At 45.9% G+C, this 21,292-nt stretch overlaps 1 protein-coding gene across 1 annotated transcript in view; it reads left to right on the forward strand.

The window, feature by feature from the left end:
* The first annotated feature begins 825 nt into the window (after positions 1 to 825).
* LOC135109472 (uncharacterized protein K02A2.6-like) overlaps positions 826 to 21,292 on the forward strand; it is a 33,907-nt gene continuing 13,440 nt past the window's right edge. The window contains exons 1-3 of the mRNA XM_064020851.1: positions 826 to 1,091; positions 1,188 to 1,669; positions 1,712 to 5,420. Of these exons, the coding sequence (XP_063876921.1) occupies positions 826 to 1,091; positions 1,188 to 1,669; positions 1,712 to 3,405 (2,442 nt within the window). The 3' untranslated portion in view covers positions 3,406 to 5,420. The remainder of the gene's footprint in view (positions 1,092 to 1,187; positions 1,670 to 1,711; positions 5,421 to 21,292) is intronic.

A 21,292-nucleotide genomic window follows, 5' to 3' on the forward strand; every position in this document is an offset into this window, starting at 1 on the left:
CTGCCTGCTGCAGGACTCCGGCGGCCTCGCGGAGTTGCACCAAGGCGACGTGGCAACGGCATGATGAGCAGTACGTAGCTTCGAGGTCACTGCGCCATGTTAGAGGGCTTGTGAAGAGAGACGCCAGCTGCCGTTGTCTGCCTTTATTGAGACTGGTACAAGAACAGCACATCTACCCCGTATGCTGGTCGTGGTGCAACTGCCCCTGTCGCGGCGCGACTCACGGGCGCCGCTGGTGGCCGCGGGTCCCACAGTTGCCAGTTCGCCATATACATATACATAGACATCCTACACCGTTGTAGACATGTTAGGGTATAAGCATACCTGGAGCAGCCAGTGCAAGGGACTGGCTGGCGAAATACGTAAACAAAGCGATCAGGTGGTGTAGGCAGTGTGGTAGTGCGCAGCTCAGGTATGGACGTCCGTTCACCACGACAGTCAGTTATAAATATGATTATAACTGAGCAGCATCTCTCATGGCTGACTGTGATGGAGTGGAACTGAGTGAGAGACCAAGACTGACTGCTCATGACTGGATAACTGACTGACTGTGTCTCAGACTGGTATTGAACTCAAACTGATCTGAACTGCCTGAGCTCCCTACCTGTGGGTTGTATTTATCCCATCTAAGGACTGGAAGTTGGTATTATTGGATAATTTGTACGATATGTTTTCCCGGCGGCAAGCCAAGCACTGCTTGTCGCCAAGAGTGTATACTCAGTTCCGGGCCGAGCCCAATAAAGGAGAGATGTGTGTCCCTGTGTCTCGTTCCCCTGCCTAGCTATCTTACATGGCGCCGTGAGACCCTTACCTACACCGGTCAAGATGCCTCTACCTCGCCGATCCCCTCGCTCGACGCCTAGGGCCTCGACGACAGTGGTTCCTCGCAGCCTCCAGCCGCTGCTCCAACAGGCAAAGCAGACCATCAGTGACCAGCAACAAGCCATCACCACCTTGCAGGCCAACATGGCGGCGCTCATCACACGAGGCAACGTGGCGCCCGCCCCTCGGGTGCCTCACTCGGCTGCCCCCGAGAAATGCGACCTGGATATGACACCAGCTGCATTCAGGTCGTGGAAACGGTCCATGGAGTGCTGGCTTCTCCTCTGCAAGTGGCCACGCTAGGAAGCGGTCCATCAGGTCAGACTCCTCTGTGGCCCCCTGCTGCAACGTGCCTTGGACGCCAGATTCACCTTCAACCAGTGGAGCGCCCTCACACAGCAGGAGGCGCTGGACGCCATTGGTAACCTAGTGCTTCGCTCCTCCACCCCGGCAGTGCAGTGGGCAGAGTTTTTCGGTGTCAGCCAAGGGCAGGACGAGTGTGTTAGTGACTACTTCGTACGGGGCGCCCAGAAAGTCAACGACTGCGCTTTCGAGTGTCCCCAGTGCAGCCTCAACCTCTCTGAGTACTTGCTATTGAAAAAGCTTGTGGTAGGCATCCGTGACACGGGCCTCAAACAGCAGGTGTATCAGGCGTGTGACTCGTTAGGCAGTGTGGACGCCCTAAGGGCCATGTGTTGTGCATATGAGGCAGCCCGCCAACACACCACAGGCGTGGGCGGTTGGCGGGAAAGCAGTCGCGCGGCTGGCACCGTGCGGGCCGAGGAGAACGGGAACCAGACGCTCGACGCCGCCGCTGCCACCACCTCTGGCAAGACACAGCCCTCACGTACTTGCTGGAACTGTGATACTTCGCACGCCCCTGACTGAGCTTCCTGCCCGGCCAGGGAAGCAGTCTGCGTCGCCTGTCGTAAGAAAGGCCACTTCAAGAGGTGCTGCAGGAGCTCCAAGCGCCCACACGGCACTGCATCTGCCTACGCCGTCTCGGGATCAGTGACAACGGCAGGCGCGAACGTGTCCCGCCAACCCACCATAGAGGTAACAGTGGCGCTTGGCAAGGGCGCCAAGCACCGCACAGCAGCTGTGGCGGACACCGGCGCCCAGGTGTGCGTCGCGGGGGCGGCCCTCCTGTCCAGTCTCAACATACAACCCACGCAGCTACAGGGATGTGCAGGCTTGCGGGATGTAGCGGACTTGCCCTTACGGTGCCTCGGATCGTGCCGGTGTGACATTTACCTTGGCGGCCATGCTACACAGCAAGAAGTATACTTCGTACCCTCCGCCAGGTCGCTGTTCCTGTCACTGAGCGCGTGCAAGGAGCTGGGGCTGGTGCCCGCCGGCTTCCCTCACCACTCCCTGCCGACAGTGCAAGCAGTGGAAGCGCGTGACACGACCGCCGAGCCTGCCCAGCCGCCTGCCAAGCCCGCTACGATACCATTCCCGCCACACGAGGAGCACGTACGACGGCTAGAGGAGTGGCTACTACAACACTTCTCGGCCTCCGCCTTCAACACCACAAGGAGCCCGCTGCCCGTGATGGACGGCGAGCCTCACCACATCCACCTGGCACCCAACGCTGTCCCCTACGCCTGCCACACGCCCGCCTCGGTGCCGAAACACTGGGAGGACGAGGTGAAAGCCCAGCTGGAAGACGACGTACGGCGAGGCGTCATCGAGCCCGTCCCGGCAGGGGAACCCACGGAGTGGTGTGCCCGCATGGTTGTGGTAGCAAAGAAATCAGGGCAACCGCGGCGCACCGTCGATTACCAGCGCCTCAACGCCGCATGCCGCAGAGAGACACACCACACCCCCGCCCCCTTCGACATGGTGTCTAGTGTCCCCAAACATTGCTTCAAGACAGTGGCTGACGCTTATTGCGGGTACCACCAAGTCAGGCTGGACGAGGAGAGTCGAAGTCTCACCACCTTCATCACCCCATGGGGGAGGTTCAGGTACCTCCGGACCCCCATGGGCCACTGTTCTGCTGGCGACGCATACACAAAGCGCTTCGATGACGCCATCCAAGGCATCGTGAGGAAGCACAAGTGTATCGACGACATCCTCCTCTACGACAGCAACATCGAAGACGCATTCTGGCACACGTACGAGTTTCTGGCGACCTGTGCAGCCAAGGGGATTACTTTGAAGCCTGAAAAATTCCAGTTCGCACGGAGGGAGGTGGATTTCGTGGGTTTTCGCCTCGGCTGGGAGGAGTACAAACCCACAGACGAGCGCCTAGTGGCAATCAAAAGCTTCAGGATGCCTGACAAGCCCTCCATCTCAGACATCAGGTCGTGGTACGGGTTTGTCAATCAACTTTCCCCATTCCTCGCCACAGCCCCAATCATGAACGCCTTCAGGGAGCTCCTGAAGAAGTCGTGCGGAAAGGCTGTGTACTGGGACGAGCACCTGCAGGAGAAATTCCGCCGCGCTCAGGACACCATATGCCAGCTTGCAAAGGACGGCCTGGCACATTACGACAAAACCCGCCCCACAGTTGCCCTCACAGACTGGAGCAGGGAGGGCATTGGATTCATTATCCTGCAGCAGTTCTGCCACTGCTAGTCTGCTGCCGCTCCCTTCTGCTGCAGGGCGGGCTGGCGTCTGGCCCTGTGCGGAAGCCGCCACCTCACGGCCGCCGAGACTGGTTACGCCGCGGTAGAGGCACACCACAGCCACCTTGGCTGTGGTGTGGTGCCTCCAGAAAGCCCGGCTGTTCTTGTTGGAGTGCCTGAACCTCACCATCGTCACCGACCACCGCCCTCTCACCAAGCTGCTGGGGGACAGGGCCCTCACAGAAGTCATCAACCCACGACTCTTCCGGCTCAAGGAGCGAACGCTACAGTACCGCTTTCAAGTCAAATATCTGCCAGGAAAAAGGAACGCCGCAGCCGACTTCCTGTCCAGGTACCCAGCCCTCAGAAGCCCCACCACAGACACCGACGCCGACCTGGATGAGGACCTCACCGAGGCAGTAGCAGCCGTGGTCATCACCACAGCCGAACACGAAGGTCACATTCTCGACGAGTCAGCGGTGAGAAAATCTGCAGCCGACGACCCTGTCTACCAACTACTACTGGCCAAAGTGTTGGCCGCGGACTGGCACCCACACAAGGCGCAAGAAGTGGCCTGCCTGCGCCCGTTCTATGGCGTGAGGGACCGGTTGGCAGTCTCTCAAGACCTTGTCACATACACCTTTGACCAGGGTTGTGTGCGACTCGTGATTCCTGAGCCCCTCCGCCCACAGGTAGCAGCAAACTTACACGTTGGTCACCAAGGGCTAGATTCCATGCTGCGGAGGGCAAGGCAATGTGTATACTGGCCCGGGTTGGAAGGGGACCTGCAGCACTACCGGGCGTCGTGCACGTCATGTGAGACGCACGCTCCCTCTCAGCCCTCAGAAACACTCGTCATCACGCCGCCCCCAGAGTACCCATTCCAATCCACAGTGGCGGACATGTTTCAGCATGAGGGGCACACCTACATGGTCTACGCTGACAGGCTCACTGGATGGCTAGAACTCGCCCATTTCCCACACGGTGCTACATCTAATAAAATCGAGTCAAATGAGGCAGTACTTCACGCGATGGGGCGCCCCGGAACAGCTGTCCACTGATGGGGGGCCGAACCTGGCGAGCGAGGAAATGTCGGAATTCCTCAAGAAGTGGGGTGTCATTGCACGCCTGTCCTCAGCACAGTACCCACAGTCAAACGGGCGGGCCGAAGCAGCGGTCAAGACGGCCAAAAGGATCATCAGAGCCAACACAGGTAGCGGGGGCTCATTGGACACGGACAAAACCTCCCTCGCTGTGCTGCAGTACCTTAACACCCCGCTGCGATCTGTCAACAAGTCCCCCGCCCAACTTGCCACCGGAAGGCAGCTGCGTGATGGCGTGCCAACGGCCCGACGACATTACAAGGTGGACAGGCACTGGGGAAGGACGCTGCGTGAGAGAGAAGTGAAAATGGGGGAGGAAGGCAACACCCTGATGGCAACCTGCACACCCAGACAGCTCCGGCCCCTGTTCCCCGGCACACGAGTAAGGATGCAGAACCAGGCCTCGGGCACGTGGGACCGCACGGGCTTGATCGTGGAGGCGCTGCCCTACAGGCAGTACACTGTCAGGCTTGATGGTAGCGGCCGAATAAACCTCAGGAACAGGAAGCATCTGCGGCCCGTCGCTGAGTCAACCCCACCGCCCGCACCGCCAACCTTGCGCCCACCAACCCCGCCGGCCGCTCAACCAACCACGACACCCGCACAAGTCTCAACCCCCACCCAACCTCAGCTACGCCCCGCACCCAGGAGGCAGGTGCGGCGACCGGGGTGGCTGAGCGACTATGTGTAACACACACACACACACACACACACACACATACACATATCAGATTAATGTGTTGCGGGCACACATTTATCTTACGGGGGGATATTGAATATATTATTATTTGTACGATATGTTTTCCCGGCGGCAAGCCAAGCACTGCTTGTCGCCAAGAGTATATCCTCAGTTCCGGGCCGAGCCCAATAAAGGAGAGACGTGTGTTCCTGTGTCTCGTTCCCCTGCCTAGCTGTCTTACAGGTATGAAATTCCCTTGAGAGGTTGAGAAAGGGGGACGAACGCAAGTGTTATCCCTAAGGACTGGAAGTGAGTGTGTGTCCCCTTGAGGTTAAGAAAGGAGGAGAAATGACCAGAAGGGAAGACAAACATATGTACGCAGGTGTTATCCCTAAGGACTAGAAGTGCCTGAGAAATTCCCTTGAGAGGTGGAGAAAGGACTGGCTGGCCATGGTACACGTGGGATGAATATATGAAATAGTGAAATATATATATATATATATATATATATATATATATATATATATATATATATATATATATATATATATATATATATATATATATATAATAAAAGTAATTGTTGAGACTGATACAGATGCCTTCCCCCACGAAAAATGCTCCCTTGCATTTAGATATAACAATAAGGCAGTAGGATGATACAGATGATACATGACATGAGAGAATGCAGAACGAGAACCTTAATAATAACATACAAACATGATAAGATAATATAATACATGTACAACACACATGAGAGAGAAATATACACATATATACATGATATTGAAATTGGATGATTAAATTTTGGAATGGCAACGAAGTTTCAGTTTGTAAGGTGTGTGTGTGTGGTTAAGCTTGAGTCGCTTGAAGGATCTGTTAAATCAAAACTTAATGATACCTGATGTGCACACTCATAATCGAATCCCTTGTTCACACACTTCAAATGATCGACATGGACGATTTGTTCCCCTAAGGTTTTGAGATGCAGAATTTTTACATTGTGGCCATGGAGAGATTTGATTGCATGGTGTGGCCTAAAGAAAATAGATCTAATATGTGTCATGAGCGAGTGATGGACGGTGTGAAGCACAATGAGGACAGAGTGCACAGTGTTGAAAGATAAATTTTCTTCATATCATCAGATTCGAGGTAATAAGTAACACTAGAACAGAAGACGTCTGAACGTTGATGTTTCCTTATTTCATCCATGGCAGGATGTGAATATATGAAATTATGGGATTAAATTCTTGAATCGTGAGATGCCAGTGAGCAAATCGACCTGTGAAGTTATTGCCTTCGAAAGTCTCTGTGAGAGCATAATGATCAGTGTAGACATGAATCTTATAGCCTAAGATGAGTTCACGGAAATGACGTAACTCCCAGATCACGGCGAGATTTTCATGCTTTGTGACGTCATAGTTTTGCTCTGACTTGTTGAGAAGTCTGTTAGCGTAAGCTAGTACGTGATGTTTACCAAGTGAATCTTTCTGCTTATTTTTTATTTATTTATTTTTTTTCATGTAGGAGGGACACTGGCCAAGGACAACAAAAATCCCACCCCCCCAAAAAAAAAAGCCCACTGAGATGCCAGTCCCAGAAAAGGGACTAGCAGTAGTAAAAAATTGAAGGATAAGTCCTCTTGAAAAAAAAATTCAAGTCATAGGAAGGTGAAAATACAGAAGCAGGCAGGGAGTTTCAGAGTTTACCAGAGAAACGGATGAATGATTAAGAACACTGGTTAACTCTTGCATTAAGGAGGTGGGCAGAATAGGAGTGAGAGAAAGAAGAGTCTTCTTGTGCAGCGAGGCCACGGGAGGAGGGAAAGCATGCAGTTAGCAAGATCAGAAGAGCAGTTAGAATGAAAATAGGGGTAGAAGACAGCTAGAGATGCAACATTGTGGCAATGAGAGAGAGGCTGAAGACAATCAGAGGAGAGGAGTTAATGAGACAAGAAAAGCTTTTTGATTCCACCCTGTCTAGAAGAGTGGAACCCCCCCCAGACATGTGAAGCACACTCCATACATGGACGGATAAGGCCCTTGTACGGAGTTAGCAGCTGGAGGTGAGAAAAACTGGCGGAGATGTCTCAGAATACCTAACTTCATAGAAGCTGTTTTAGCCAGAGAAGAGATGTGAAGTTTCCAGTTCAGATTATAAGTAAAGGACAAACCAAGGATGTTCAGTGTAAAAGAGGGAGATGGTTGAGTGTCACTGAAGAAGAGGAGATAGTTGTCAGGAAGGTTGTGTCGAGTTGATAGATGGAGGAATTGAGTTTTTGAGACATTGAACAATACCAAGTTTGCTCTGCCCCAATCAGAAATTTTAGAGAGATCAGAAGTCAGGCATTCCGTGGCTTCCCTGCATGAAATGCTTACTTCCTGAAGGGTTGGACATCTATGAAAAGATGTGGAAAAGTGTAGGGTGGTACCATCTGCGTAGAAGTGGATAGGGCAAGAAGTTTGGTTTAGAAGGTCATTGATGAATAATAAGAAGAGAGTGGGTGACAGGACACCACTGAGGAACACCACTCTTAATAGATTTAGGAGAAAAACAGTGACCGTCTACCACAGCAGCAATAGAACGGTCAGAAGGAAACTTGAGGTGATGTTACAGAGAGAAGGATAGAAGCTGTAGGAGGATAGTTTGGAAATCAAAGCTTTGTGCCAGATTCTCTCAAAAGCTTTTGATGTGTCCAAGGCAACAGCAAAAGTTTCACCAAAATCTCTAAAAGAGGATGATGAAGACTCTGCAAGGGAAACCAGATCATCAGTAGAGCAGCCTTGACAGAACCCATAATGTCGATCAGATAGAAGGTTGTGAAGATGTTTAAGAATCTTCCTGTTGAGGATAGATTAAAAAACTTTAGATAGGCAGGAAATTAAAGCAATAGGACGGTAGTTTGAAGGATTAAAGTGGTCACCCTTTTTAAGAACAGGCTGAATGTAGGCAAACTTCCAGCAAGAAGAAAAGGTAGATGTTGACAAAGTTGAAAGAGTTTGACTAGGCAAAGTGCAAGCACGGATGCACAGTTTTGGAGAACAATAGGAGGGATCCCATCAGGGTTTAGGCCAACGAGGGCATGAAAAACATCATTGTGAAGAATTTTAATAGGTAGCATGAAGTAGTCAGAGGGTGGAGGAGAGGGAGGAACAAACCCTGAATCGTCCAAAGTAGAGTTTTTGGCAAAAGTTTGAGCGAAGAGTTCAGCTTTAGAAATAGATGTGATAACAGTGGTGCCATCTGGTTGAAATAAAGGAGGGAAAGAAGAAGCAAAGTTACTGGAGATATTTCTGGCTAGATGCCAGAAGTCACGAGGGGAGTTAGATCTTGAAAGATAAACTTTCTGTTAATGAAGGAGTTTTTGGCTAGTTAGAGAACAGACTTGGCATGGTTCTTGGCAGAAATATAAAGTGCATGAGATTTTGGTGACGGAAGGCTCAAATACCTTTTGTGGGCCACCTCTCTATCATGTATAGCACGAGAACAAGCTGTGTTAAACCAAGGTTTGGAAGGTTTAGGTCGAGAAAAAGAGTGAGGAACGTACATCTCCATGCCAGACACTATCACCTGTGTTATGTGCTCAGCACATAAAGACGGGTCTCTGATACGGAAGGAGTAGTCATTCCAAGGTAAATCAGCAAAATACCTCCTCAGGTCCCCCCAACTAGCAGAGGCAAAACGCCACAGGCACCTTCTCTTAGGGGTATCCTGAAGAGGGATTGGAGTGATAGGACAAGATACAGATATGAGATTGTGATCAGAGGAGCCCAATGGAGAAGAGAGGGTGAGAGTATAAGCAGAAAGATTAGAGATCAGGAAAAAGTCAAGAATGTTGGGCATATCTCCAAGACGGTCAGGAATACGAGTAGGGTATTGCACCAGTTGCTCTGGGTTGTGGAGGATAGCAAAGTTGAAGGCTAGTTCACCAGGATGGTCAGTGAAGGGAGAGGAAAGCCAAAGCTGGTGGTGAACATTGAAGTTTCCAGGAATGGAGATCTCTGCAAAAGGGAAGAGAGTCAGAATGTGCTCCACTTTGGTAGTTAAGTAGTCAAAGAATTTCTTATAGTAAGTAGAGATAGGTGAGAGGTATACTGCACAGATAATTTTAGTTCGAGAGTGACTCTGTAGTCATAGTCAGATGGTGGAAAACTTGAAAGACTCAAGAGTGTGGGCACAAGAGCAAGTTAAGTTGTTGCGGCGCACATAAACGCAACATCCAGCTTTGGATCGTAAATGAGGATAGAGAAAGTTGCAGCGAACAGAAAAGGGCTACTGTCAGTTGCCTCAGACACCTGAGTTTCAGTGAGGAAAAGAAGATGAGGTTTAGAAGAGGAGAGTTGGCGTTCTACAGATCTTAGACCACGAATGTTGCAGAAGTTAATGAAGAAAAGTTGAGGGGGGTGTCAAGACACTTAAAATCGTCGTCAGAAGGGCAGTCCGACCTCCGGTCATTTGTGGTCCCCTCCCCAGATGGGGACTCCGAGGCTGGTGTAGGAGTCGCCCTGATAATTTTGAAATTTTGAGTGAAGGGTATGTGTGTGTGTTATTAGGTGGTTGTAGTTTTGTGTGAAGGAAGAGAGAGGGCAGGCTGTGACTGCCCTCTCGTGTTGTGAGACACAAAGGGAAACGTTCAGTGAGGTCACAGCTGGGTTAAATGATAAGTTCATAGCACCCCCTGATCCAGTGCTTTAAACCTCACTGGATTCCAAAGCCAAAATCGTTAATATGTATGATAAAATGTTTCTCGAAATTTGGAAAAGCAAGAACAGGTTCTTGACATAAGGCAGTTTTGAGAAGATCAAAGGAATCTTGTTCCTTTTAAGACCAGATGAATGCATCTATTTTCTTGAGCAAATGAGTGAGAGGTTGAGCGATAATGCTGAAACTTTTGATGAACTGGCGATTAAATCCAGCAAGATCGATGAATTTCCTTATCTGATCGATATTAGCAGGAACAGGGAAAATTTTCACACTATTTACCTTGTCATTTAAAGTGTGAATACTATCTCTGTCGACTTTGTGACCAAGGAATTTGACTTGCTGTTTGAGAAACGAGCATTTGCTGAGTTTGATATTTAAATCAGTAGCTTGAAAGCGTGACAGAACGAGAGACAGCGTGTGAAAATGATCCTTGATGATGATAACGTCATCAAGGTAACAGAACATGGTTTTACCGATAAGACCTGAGAGAATAGAATTCATCAATCTCTGAAACGTTACAGGCGAGTTATGTAGACCTTGGGCCATGCGTTTGAACATAAATTGGCCAGAGGAGGTAATGAAAGCAGTATATGGCCGTGAAGTTTCCTCTAATTCGACTTGAAAAAATCCTGAGTGGAAGTCTAGGGTAGAAAATACCGCGTTTGAATCACCGTGAGACTGAAGAAGGTTGCCTAACCTTGGCATTGGATAACGGTCAGGAATGGTAGATGCGTTGAGTTTCCTGAAATCGACAACGACACACTAATCGCCTTGTTTCTTTGGAACGAGTAACAAGGGAGTGTTATAAGGTGAACAGGCAGGTTCCACTACATCCTGAAGTAACATACCTCGCACAGCTTCGTCAAGCAGAACACGACGACCGTGTGGCACTCTGTAGCTCGGGGTGTAAGATGAATAGAGTGAGTGATGACGTCTGTGTGGTCCAGAGGTTCACCAGGGAGCGAGACAACGTTCCTGAAAGAATTTAGGAGAGCGAGTAATTCATGTTGAGCTTCTGGGAAATCAAGTACAGATATGTGATTATCCGTGATAGGCGGGAGAGAAGACATGGCATGGCTGTCAGATGCAGATACATTATTAATAGAAGAAGAAGGTAAATCATCCAAGATTTCAACCTTTTCAGAGTAAGGCAAGGCTTCTCCGAGTAGAACACCAGCTTTGAGCTTGATAGGCATAGATGTGACATTTTTTCGCCCAATTTTACAAAAACCATTTTCATCGATGGTAGTAAGAACGGATTCTAACTCAAAACCTTTGCATGGAGATTGTTTTGCATAAAAGAGGATATCAGTGCCTGATACAGCAGATTTAACCTTGGCGTTTACAACGTATAAAGCACATTCAGATAGCGTTACCGAATCTGCTAGCAAAATGTGTTTACAAGTAGTTACACCGTGGTTTGATTGGGAAGTTGATTGAGAATGAGGTTGTGAGACAGGCAAATTAGATGACGTAACACAAGAATCCCGTGTAGATAACATCTGATCGCTAGTAGAAGGAAGAGTTGCAACAAATGTCACTACACCAGCAAGAGAGGAAGTATCAGAGGGAAGAACAGTAGGAATATAAGTATCCCCCTGAGCAATTTCACTGATGTCATATTTGCACATGGTGTTGAAGCCTGTGAGAAGATCAGCATTGAAAGATACATCAGATACAATATAAGAATAATCACAAATGTCTGGTTCCTGGGGTGATAAAGATAGCGATAAAAGTACTTTCCCATGAGGTAAGATAATTTTCCCAGATATACCATTTAGATTGACATCAGGAGGAAATGTAGTGATGAGATCCTGAGAAGAGGAAGAGAGTTTCTGAAATACATCCATTTTGATAATGTTCACAGCAGCACCCGTGTCAAAGGCCTTGTGTGATACAGTGACAAGTAACATCAGTGATAATACCATTGAATAATCTAGCATATCGAATGTTAATTGAAGGAAGTGCCGAGTTAGGAGGATGTGTGAAGCATACCTTGTGTTTTGTACGATGTTTAGGTACATAGTAAGGAGAGGACTTCGGGATAGGCGATATTATGGTGGACTGGTCAGAGAAAGGCGCGAAGAGTTTTCCAACAATGTGTGTGTAGCCTGTGGCTGTGAGTGATAATGCCTGCAGTCTTGTAAGAAGTGACCTACCCTTTTGTGGAAGGAACAGAAAGCTTCAGGATTGAAGGAGTGTCTTCCTGAACTATCGAGAACAACTTTACACTGTGCAAGAACATGACCTAGCAGCTTGCAACGGTTGCAGGTGACATTTTTTCGTCTTGATTTCGATCGAGTGTACTGATAGCGAGATGAAGGGAATGTACGTCTAATGTAACGTCTACGAGAAGGAGGAGAACTGAAAGGTGGGTAATGAGGAAAGGTGGGTGAGTCAGGTGAGGAAGTAACAAGAGCCCGAACAAGTTCAGAGGTGGGAAGTGGACGCTTATCAGAAATGATTTTGCAGATGTCGTAGATGTAGTCTGATTTGTGAAATTCGATGTCACTTGCGACCTGGAAATTTGGAGCATCGAGAAAGGAGGTAAACAAGATATAAGCTATAAGCCTTTTCAACCCATCTGATGATGGTGAGTCATTTGTAAACCAATTTGAGTCTTGTAGCTGAGTGATCAATTCTGAGATGAGAAAGGAAGCAATGTTTTCTGCCTGGTAAGGATTAGAGTGTGAGCGGACGTGTTGTGAGATAAATTTGGAGAGCTTGAGAAGAGAATGAGTGGCTCCAAGATTGGAATGACTTTGGAAATTATTTCTGAGGTGAAATCATTAAAGGCGGTGAGTGAAGCAAATCTGTCTGACTTCACTAACAGTCCAGCGAGACTCAAAGGCTCGTGCCAGATGCGTGATTTTAAGATGGAAATATTTTCCTTATCTGATGTGGCTGCACGTCGAGTGCATTCCTCCTCAATTCTTTGAATAAACTGATGAACAGTCTCTGTGCCAGTTCCAGAAAAATTAGGGAGGTGATGAGATTCGTGTATGAAGGTGATATGAGGAGTAGTGGTGGTTTCAGTGGACATTGTGGCAGGTAATGAAGGAGAGAGTGCAGACTGTGAGCGAGTTTGCATGACTGTACAGATAATTAAGACATATAAATATAACAAAAAACATAATACACAGCACAAAATATAACACAGAATAATACAAAATAATAACACAGCCAACAACAATAATAATGAAGGCAGAAGGGAATGATATAAACACTGATAGGCAGACAGAAAGACAGTGAAACGGCAGGAGACGGATAGGCAGACAGATAGACAGACAGACAGACAGACAGGTAGATAAACAGACAGATAGGCACCACTTAATAATAGAAGAAGGAAGAGTGAAAGCAAGAATAATCTGGATCGGATTGATACTTAAATGTTGGCCAGGAAGTGACAGCGGATGACCAGAGGAACACAGCTGGGCAGACGTGAGGAGATGACCTTGGACGGGTCCGGGCAGTGAAAGTGTTGACAGCTACAGGCGCGTAGAACGTCACCAGGAAGGTCGTCCGATTATGAGGGATGGCCGTGACCACTGGTGGAGAAGGTGGTGACTGGGGGTGGCTCGGAGAAGGAGCCAAGTCCGTGAGCACGTGGGTGGCGGCGATGAGGTCCGGCGGCAGGGCGTGGCGTGGAGCAGGGTGAGGCCACAGGGCGAGTCACATGGGATGGTTCGGGGTAGGAGCCAAGGGACACCGCTCCTCCGTAGGGAAACAGGAACAACAATCAGCGGCGACGATGAGGTGCTTGTGGGAGGAGCAGGGCGTGGCCAGAAGAGAGAGAGCACGTGGCGTATCAGCATACGCACTTGTCTCGATAGGGCGTGATATTCTCGCCTCGCTGTGTACTTAGGAGTCTTGATGTGTCTTCGATCGCACAACACCGCTTGGATACCACTGTCCTAGAAAGTCTTTCGCTACTTGTGTTGTTCTGGAGTTGATGAATGATGATGCTTTTTAATTGCCCAGTCCATGAAGTTGCTTCGAGTGTCGGTAGCATGGAGAACCGAAGTGAGGCGGTGACTCTAGTGACTTGGAAATCGTGGGTAGTTAACTGACATTATGTTGATGTGTATGAATAAAAGACACGATGACGAGAGTTCTTGATGTAATGGGTGACGGATTTGTACACGCTGGGTTCGAGACGATTGATTGTAACGTGGCGAATTGATTTGTACTTTCTCTCTCTCTCTCTGGAGTGATATGATTTATAACTGAGCAGCGTCTCTCACGGCTGACTGTGATGGAGCGGAACTGAGTGAGAGACCAAGACTGTGACTGGGTGACTGACTGACAGTGTCTCTGACTGGGACTGAACTCAAACATATCTAAACTGAATGAGCTTGCTACCTGCAGGCTGTATTTATCTGAACTAAGGACTGGAAGTGGGTATGAAATTCCCTTGAGAGGTAGAAAAAGGGGGACGACGCAGGTGTTATCCGTAAGTGCTGGAAGTGGGTAAGAGGTTAAGAAACGAAGAGAAATGACCAGGGAGAAAGACGAATATATATATATATATATATATATATATATATATATATATATATATATATATATATATATATATATATATATATATATATATATACATGCAAGTGTTATCCCTAAGAACTAGAAATGGGTGTGAAATTCCCTTGAGAGGTGGAGAAAGGACTGGCTGGCCATGGTACACGTGGGATGAATATACGAAAAAGTGAAATATGCATATATATAGTAAAAGTAATTGTTGAGACTAATATATATATATATATATATATATATATATATATATATATATATATATATATATATATATATATATATATATATATATATATATATATATATATATATATATATATATATATATATATATATATATATATATAACTATGACTCCTGGAGGTCCCGGGATGGTGTCATGCCGTGACTCCCCGAATGACGTGAAAAACCTCCTTGAGACTTAGTTACTGGGGAAGTCTGCCTCCTAGTGGCGCCCGCTGGAAACGTAGGAACAAGCCTGAAGGATTGGGCCTACGGCTAAATTGCTTCCCCACGAGATGAATGTGAGGCGGGGAGTTGGACAAATATTCCACCCTCCCTTCTCATAGACGTTCATAGACTAATGGGGTTCCGCCAGGCTTCGGAGCCCAGAACAGCTTCAATGATCCGGAGTCCTTCTGCTCCTTCGAGTTCTCTATCTCGTTGGGGTGGGGGCCGTCAGGGTGATTTGCCGAGTCGGTGGGTCAAACCCACTTACCCTCGACAGTGGTAGTCACTCTGGCGTTTCCGGGATGACGGCCCGCTGGTGGGGGGGTAGCGCTCTTCCTGCCTTCAAATACCAGCGGGTTAATGGCTTTGATAATGGGGTACACGGTGCGGATGCGGTACCAGTCCCCCCCGGGTCCAAGGGGCGGGCATAGAGCCTCTGTGTTCGTCCTGAGGACCAAGGGCGTCCTAGCAGAGTTTGTAGTCTGCGAAATGGTGTTTCGTGCTGCGGCGGGCCTAGAAGCTCATGTAGCCAACCGCCTGGCTGAGGGTGGCGTCCTCAGAACCAGAATTCTGTCGGGGGCGACCTCGGCAGGTAGGTTTCGCATCACCTGTGCCGTTGAAGACGGTAGGTGTGAGTAGTGCTGGCCCTGCCCACTACCCTGTCGTCCCCCCCCAAAGGGGTTGTCCTGGCCGCCTGTTATCGGCTGCTTGGTCACCAAGCGCGGGTAAACGGCGGTCGGACAAAGCATGACTCGATCAAGGTCTGTGGGTTGCCATGGCTGGGAGTAAATGAGCCATACGTCTGGTAGTGAAAATAAGACTTGCGCGCGCACTTGGTCACTTGAATGAAGCTAGCTGGTCACTAAAACCTACAACACCAGGCATAACATTATAAATTATTTAATTTCTTAAAGAAAGGGGACATCTCTATGAATGAAATATTTAACCAAGTAAAGTGCAATAGTGCAGTTTTTATGTGCGTATTATTTTTTTTTCCTGAGGATGTACGATAATATACGTCAAGATACGATAATTTTAGTGGCTCGGTACGACAGTGTGGCCTATAAAAGTTATCACATCTATGTCTCAGACTCTCAGTCAACTATCAGTCAGTCAGTGTCACTTGTGAAATTAGCACATAGCCGTAAGTATGCAAAACTTTATGTTTATCTTTTTTTTTTTCAGTAAAGTCACAGGAATTTGTTCCAATCATTATTTATTTCACTTAGCACTGTTTAATTAAAGAACTAATTGTAAAGAGAAGGAAAGCCTGACCGATGGCTAAATTAATATCTATTTTTCGCTGCGGGTAACTATCGCAACAATTCGAAGATGCCAAATAATAATAATAATAATAAAAAAGACTTCTCATTTTAATTCTGAGAACAACGATGTACTTTTCAGCGCGCTATGATCTTTGACAACAAAGTTATTGAGTATCAAAAATTCCTTCCCGAACCCAACCCGTAGGTAACCCGCCGAACAGTAATCACCCGGAGTGCGATAACAAGGCGATAACAAGGTGAATGAATTCTCTCTCTCTCTCTCTCTCTCTCTCTCTCTCTCTCTCTCTCTCTCTCTCTCTCTCTCTCTCTCTCTCTCTCTCCTTTTGGGCATTTCATTTGGATGGAAAAAAATCTACTTCCAATTTTACTAGCTGGGTATAAGTCCATCCTCACCCTCACGATGGGTACTGCAGAGTAAATTCTTATATGACCTATCTTCAGCACAGCGATGATTGACGAATAAACAAAGACACTGACGTTACTATTTTATATATATATATATATATATATATATATATATATATATATATATATATATATATATATATATATATATATATATATATATATATATATATATATATATATATATATATATATATATATATATATATATATATATATATATATATATATATATATATTACAAATAAAAATGAAGACTTACTTGGGATTATTTTGCAATCATGAGAAATCCTAGGAACTATACAGCATTATTATAACTAAAAGTTCAGACTTTCTTTTGATTATTTTACAATCATCAGTAATTCTAGGGTATGTTTTTATTACAACAGAAAATGAAGACATTCTTGATGTTATTTTACAGTCATCAGAAATCTTAAGAACTATATTATTATAACTAGAAGTGAAGACTTCTGATTATTTTAGAATTATCAATATCTAGGCAGTTTCATTGCCCCTAAAATGAAGACATCCTTGATATTATTTCACAAGTATCAGAAATTCCTAGATAGATTTTATTGCGACTAAAAGTGAAGATTTTTTATGTAATTACATGGCTATCATCAGTCAGAAACTCCTATCCTTTCATGTCCTGAAAATGAGAACTCAGATACTCGTACATGAATAACGGAGTGTAAAACAAAACAAAACAAACAAACACAAAAAAGAAGTCTAGCAACTGTTATAGTACCGCAATGACACAACCTCAAACAAGACTCAGCTTGGTAGCTATTCGGGACTCCATGATGAGCGGAACATTGTAGCGCATTGCCCAAGGTGAGTATGTGAGGGGGTTTGGTCTCTTCGACGACTTAGGTGAAAAGTCCTCTTGTGAAGAATGCCACCCCAGCAAACTCTGGCAATCTGTGGAGGCATGAGGAAGAAAGAGATCACATGCAAACATATCTTATGATTGGTATAGCCATCTGCCTATCTCTAATGGGCATTTTGAGGCTAATAATGTGGTATGAATTGTACAGATACATGCACCACTGTGCATCTTGATATCTTTCCTTTCCGCTAAGTTTGCATCTTTTCTGCTATCTTCCCATTCTCCAATTTCTCTTTGTTTTCTTCAAATATGTGTCATATTTTTTTACACTTTCACTAGACCTAAACACTGATCCATCCCCTCCTTTATAATAAGTAAATAAAATGTGTGTGTGTATGTGTGTGTGTGTGTGTGTGTGTGTGTGTGTGTGTCTGTGTGTGTGTGTGTGTGTGTGAGAGAGAGAGAGAGAGAGAGAGAGAGAGAGAGAGAGAGAGAGAGAGAGAGAGAGAGGCTTCTTGTCTACACGCACACGTAGGTACATATAAAAATACATTATACTATTGAGGAATCATAATTCAAACATTCATTTTACCTTGTGAAATAATGGATCATGAACCGCAGGACGCAAGTGTAGGACACATTCCCCCTTTCCGCTGCCTACGATAAGGAGATAAGGGGAGATAAGGACTACACACAGTTGCCGTCTCCCAGACTCAAACACTTACCTAGACACATCTTATGTAAAAGCAATATTCAGTGCCTCTCACAAGTAAAGTTATTTTGTCAGTACAATATAAGTTATATTTATCTTGCAACTAGTGTGTAGCCTTCCGTGGAATGTAGAGCTCCGTAACAGGTCGTCTGGTCATGTTGCTCTATATACATTTATTTCCACGATTTTCACTTCCCTTTTCTTTTAGAATGTCTTGAGGGAGTGATACTGCCTGAAACATTCACCTAGGTGCAGCCCAACATCGCATCCTTGGCACATTGTGGTGACCAGTTTGCGTTTTTTTTCCTTCCTCTGTTGTTTTGCAAACAATGCATTTCTGTTGTTCCTTGTGTGGTTTTCCTGTTGGGGGGAGGAACATGAACTGGGTAGCGCGTTGCGACTCCTTTCTCTCGCAGGTGTTCCAGTGCTTCCCGAGCTGCACGGCTTTGTTTACCTGGGCGTGAATGCATAGGCATCTATGTACCAAATCTACCCAGTATTTCTTTTAATACTTTATTTCTGAATAACCTTAGAGATGACCTCTCGCCTGTTTTTGTCATATAAATGTTGCAGGCGTTCAACATGTAGATATCTACCAAGTGGGAAATACTTTCTTGTACCAATTTACACTTTTTCTGAGGCTGTTCACTGAACTTAGCTGCATGTCAGCTTTATCATTAAGCCTTATGTTTGTTATAATAAATGATCAAAGATATGCTCCTTTGTTTCCCAATGATTTTTTTTTTTTTTTTTGTATCTTTCATTTAGTCAGTGTGGATAATAGAGAGCAGATGCACTTCTCTTTATCATGCCATTTTATTGCAATCATGTCACGTGTCTTGTATGTGGTCACGTCACTTTTTTTTTTTTTTTTTTTTTCTCCAAAGTTCGGTATATACTTTCTCTTTGCCTCTCCTCTCATTTGCCTTTCTCCTCCTCTATCGATACGAGTCTTTACTCTGGCCCGGCTGAACGCCGATTGGCGTGGGGGACAGTGAGGTCCGGTTTACACTAGTCCGTTTTTACGGATCCGTCTCCGTTTACCGTCCAACAATGATGTCACAAAAAAGGAGTCCTTACTGAACGGAGGAGTTCACAGTCGTCTCCGTACCCATGTTTATCTATATGACTGCGTGGAGAAGAGACCTCCTCGACAAGGAATTCGTATACTTCTTGCCACCTTGATGCTCGCAGCTGACGAAAAGAGGCCAGTGAGGAAAAGAGTGTCATTTATTGCAGAGTAAAGAGATATAAGTAACTACACCCTAGTGAATCCCAGAACGCACGGTCGGGGCAGTAGTGTCTGCTATATCGATGCACGGTGTTGGGAGAAGGAGGCTATACAAGTATTTTCTGGTTGTCTGGTTGTCAATTATTAAAGCATTGTCATTACCATAGCTGCTGATTGAAGCTTGAGCGTTTCTGCAGTTTCTTGGGATGAAACCTGTTCAGTCCATCCTTGTGCTTGTGTTTACATACTTTGCAGTGTTGCCGCACTTCACGCTGGAACTCCAATCACTCCTCTATTTCCACGAAGTGTAAAAATGTTTAATTTGCAATATAGCATTATTACATTACAAAGCTGGAATTCAATAACGTTTGTTTATATACTTGAGTGTCATACCTAAACCATTCAAAATATCAATACGTGCAACACGGCCTGTCTCTCTGTACAAAGTTAAACTTGGTTCATCTCTTCCGCTATAAGGCGTCTGTTCACGCGGAGGCAGAAACGGAGCCCGGTTCCCACTATAGTCGCTCGAACGGAAACGGTGGTGACTTCGCTGTTAGAAATGGAATCTGTAAAAACGGAATAGTGTATACCGGACCTGAGAGACGTGCTCTGAAGCAACGGCTACGGCTATCGTATGGCAAAGGGTGAGGGGAGGGAGGAATAGCGAAGGAAGGATGGGGTGGTTCGTCGCCCGCCCTATTCACTATGCTGCTCTCCCTCACAGCAAAACATTTGTTTTAAAATTCTAGAGGGTTTATTTGGGGAGCTGGGTCAAAACGAATCACACAGTGGGGTAGAAGATTTCTTCTATATACCTCTGCAATCTCAACTCTCAAGAAAGGGGTGAGGTAAACTAAGTGGGGAAGGTTAACTTTATACTTACATAAAAAGTTGGGATAGCTGACGCCTGGCTCGTACACGTAAGAGATGCATGCGTCCATGTCTCTCTCTCTCTCTCTCTCTCTCTCTCTCTCATTATTGATTTTGTTACCTTATTTCGCTGTTCGTTATCCTGTCTCCCACAGTATCCATTTGGGAATACATTATGCAGAAAAAAAATAAATGAATAAATGTTGAAATTAGAAGTTAAATGTATCAAGTCACTTCACTGATCATAACTCTTGTTAGGCACTGTTATCTCGATTTTATAATGACCTGAGATATTCTGGTTTTTCATGGAAAGACTCCTGCTTCCGTGTTAGGGACATATCTCCATGTGCTGACTGGCATGGAGGCGTACATTTCACACTCTTTCCTTGCCCAAAATTTCCCCTAAAATTGGTTGAATTCAGCATCTTTTGCTATATACAATGGAGGGTCACCCTGCAAAGGGCAAATGATCCCTCCATCTTCTGAAGTTTATGCAGTTTATGTACATTTTTGTATGGAATAATGACAAACTCTACTTCATATACCCAGAACTTTTCTCATGAGTGGAAATCAATTTTTTTTTCCAGAACAAATAAGATAGGTGGGCTGCGTGTTAAAAAAAAGTGACTTCTGGCATCTAACCAAAAATATCTTCAACAGCTTCACTTTTCGTTCTTTTATCTCAACCTGAATCTACAGACTTCATTCATACCTTTCTTAGAAGAATCAGCACTAGATGATTCAGGGCTTGTTCCTCCCTTTGTGAGGAAGACACAACGTTGGGTTTTTGTACCTGAGTCAGCAGAGTCAGTGTCTTGGGCACATAATGAACAACGCCAGACGTACTGTTCTGGGTCACTGGGGTCAGTACCGCGTCATTTGTAGTAATTAGTACATTTAAGTACCAATTCTCTTAATTTGTAACACTTCACTTCTCACTGATTAATTCCTTTTATATTTTGTCATTTTTAGTGATTTTCTTTTTACACCACCATTTTTTTTTACCTACCGTTTTACTTGCTTTGAATATTTTGTAGCGGGACTATATGACCGCGATGTTGCGGCGCCTTCCCTTTATTTTAACTCAATCAG

The sequence above is a fragment of the Scylla paramamosain genome, chromosome 19 (genome assembly GCF_035594125.1).
Source record: "Scylla paramamosain isolate STU-SP2022 chromosome 19, ASM3559412v1, whole genome shotgun sequence".
Taxonomy (NCBI): Eukaryota; Metazoa; Arthropoda; class Malacostraca; order Decapoda; family Portunidae; genus Scylla; species Scylla paramamosain.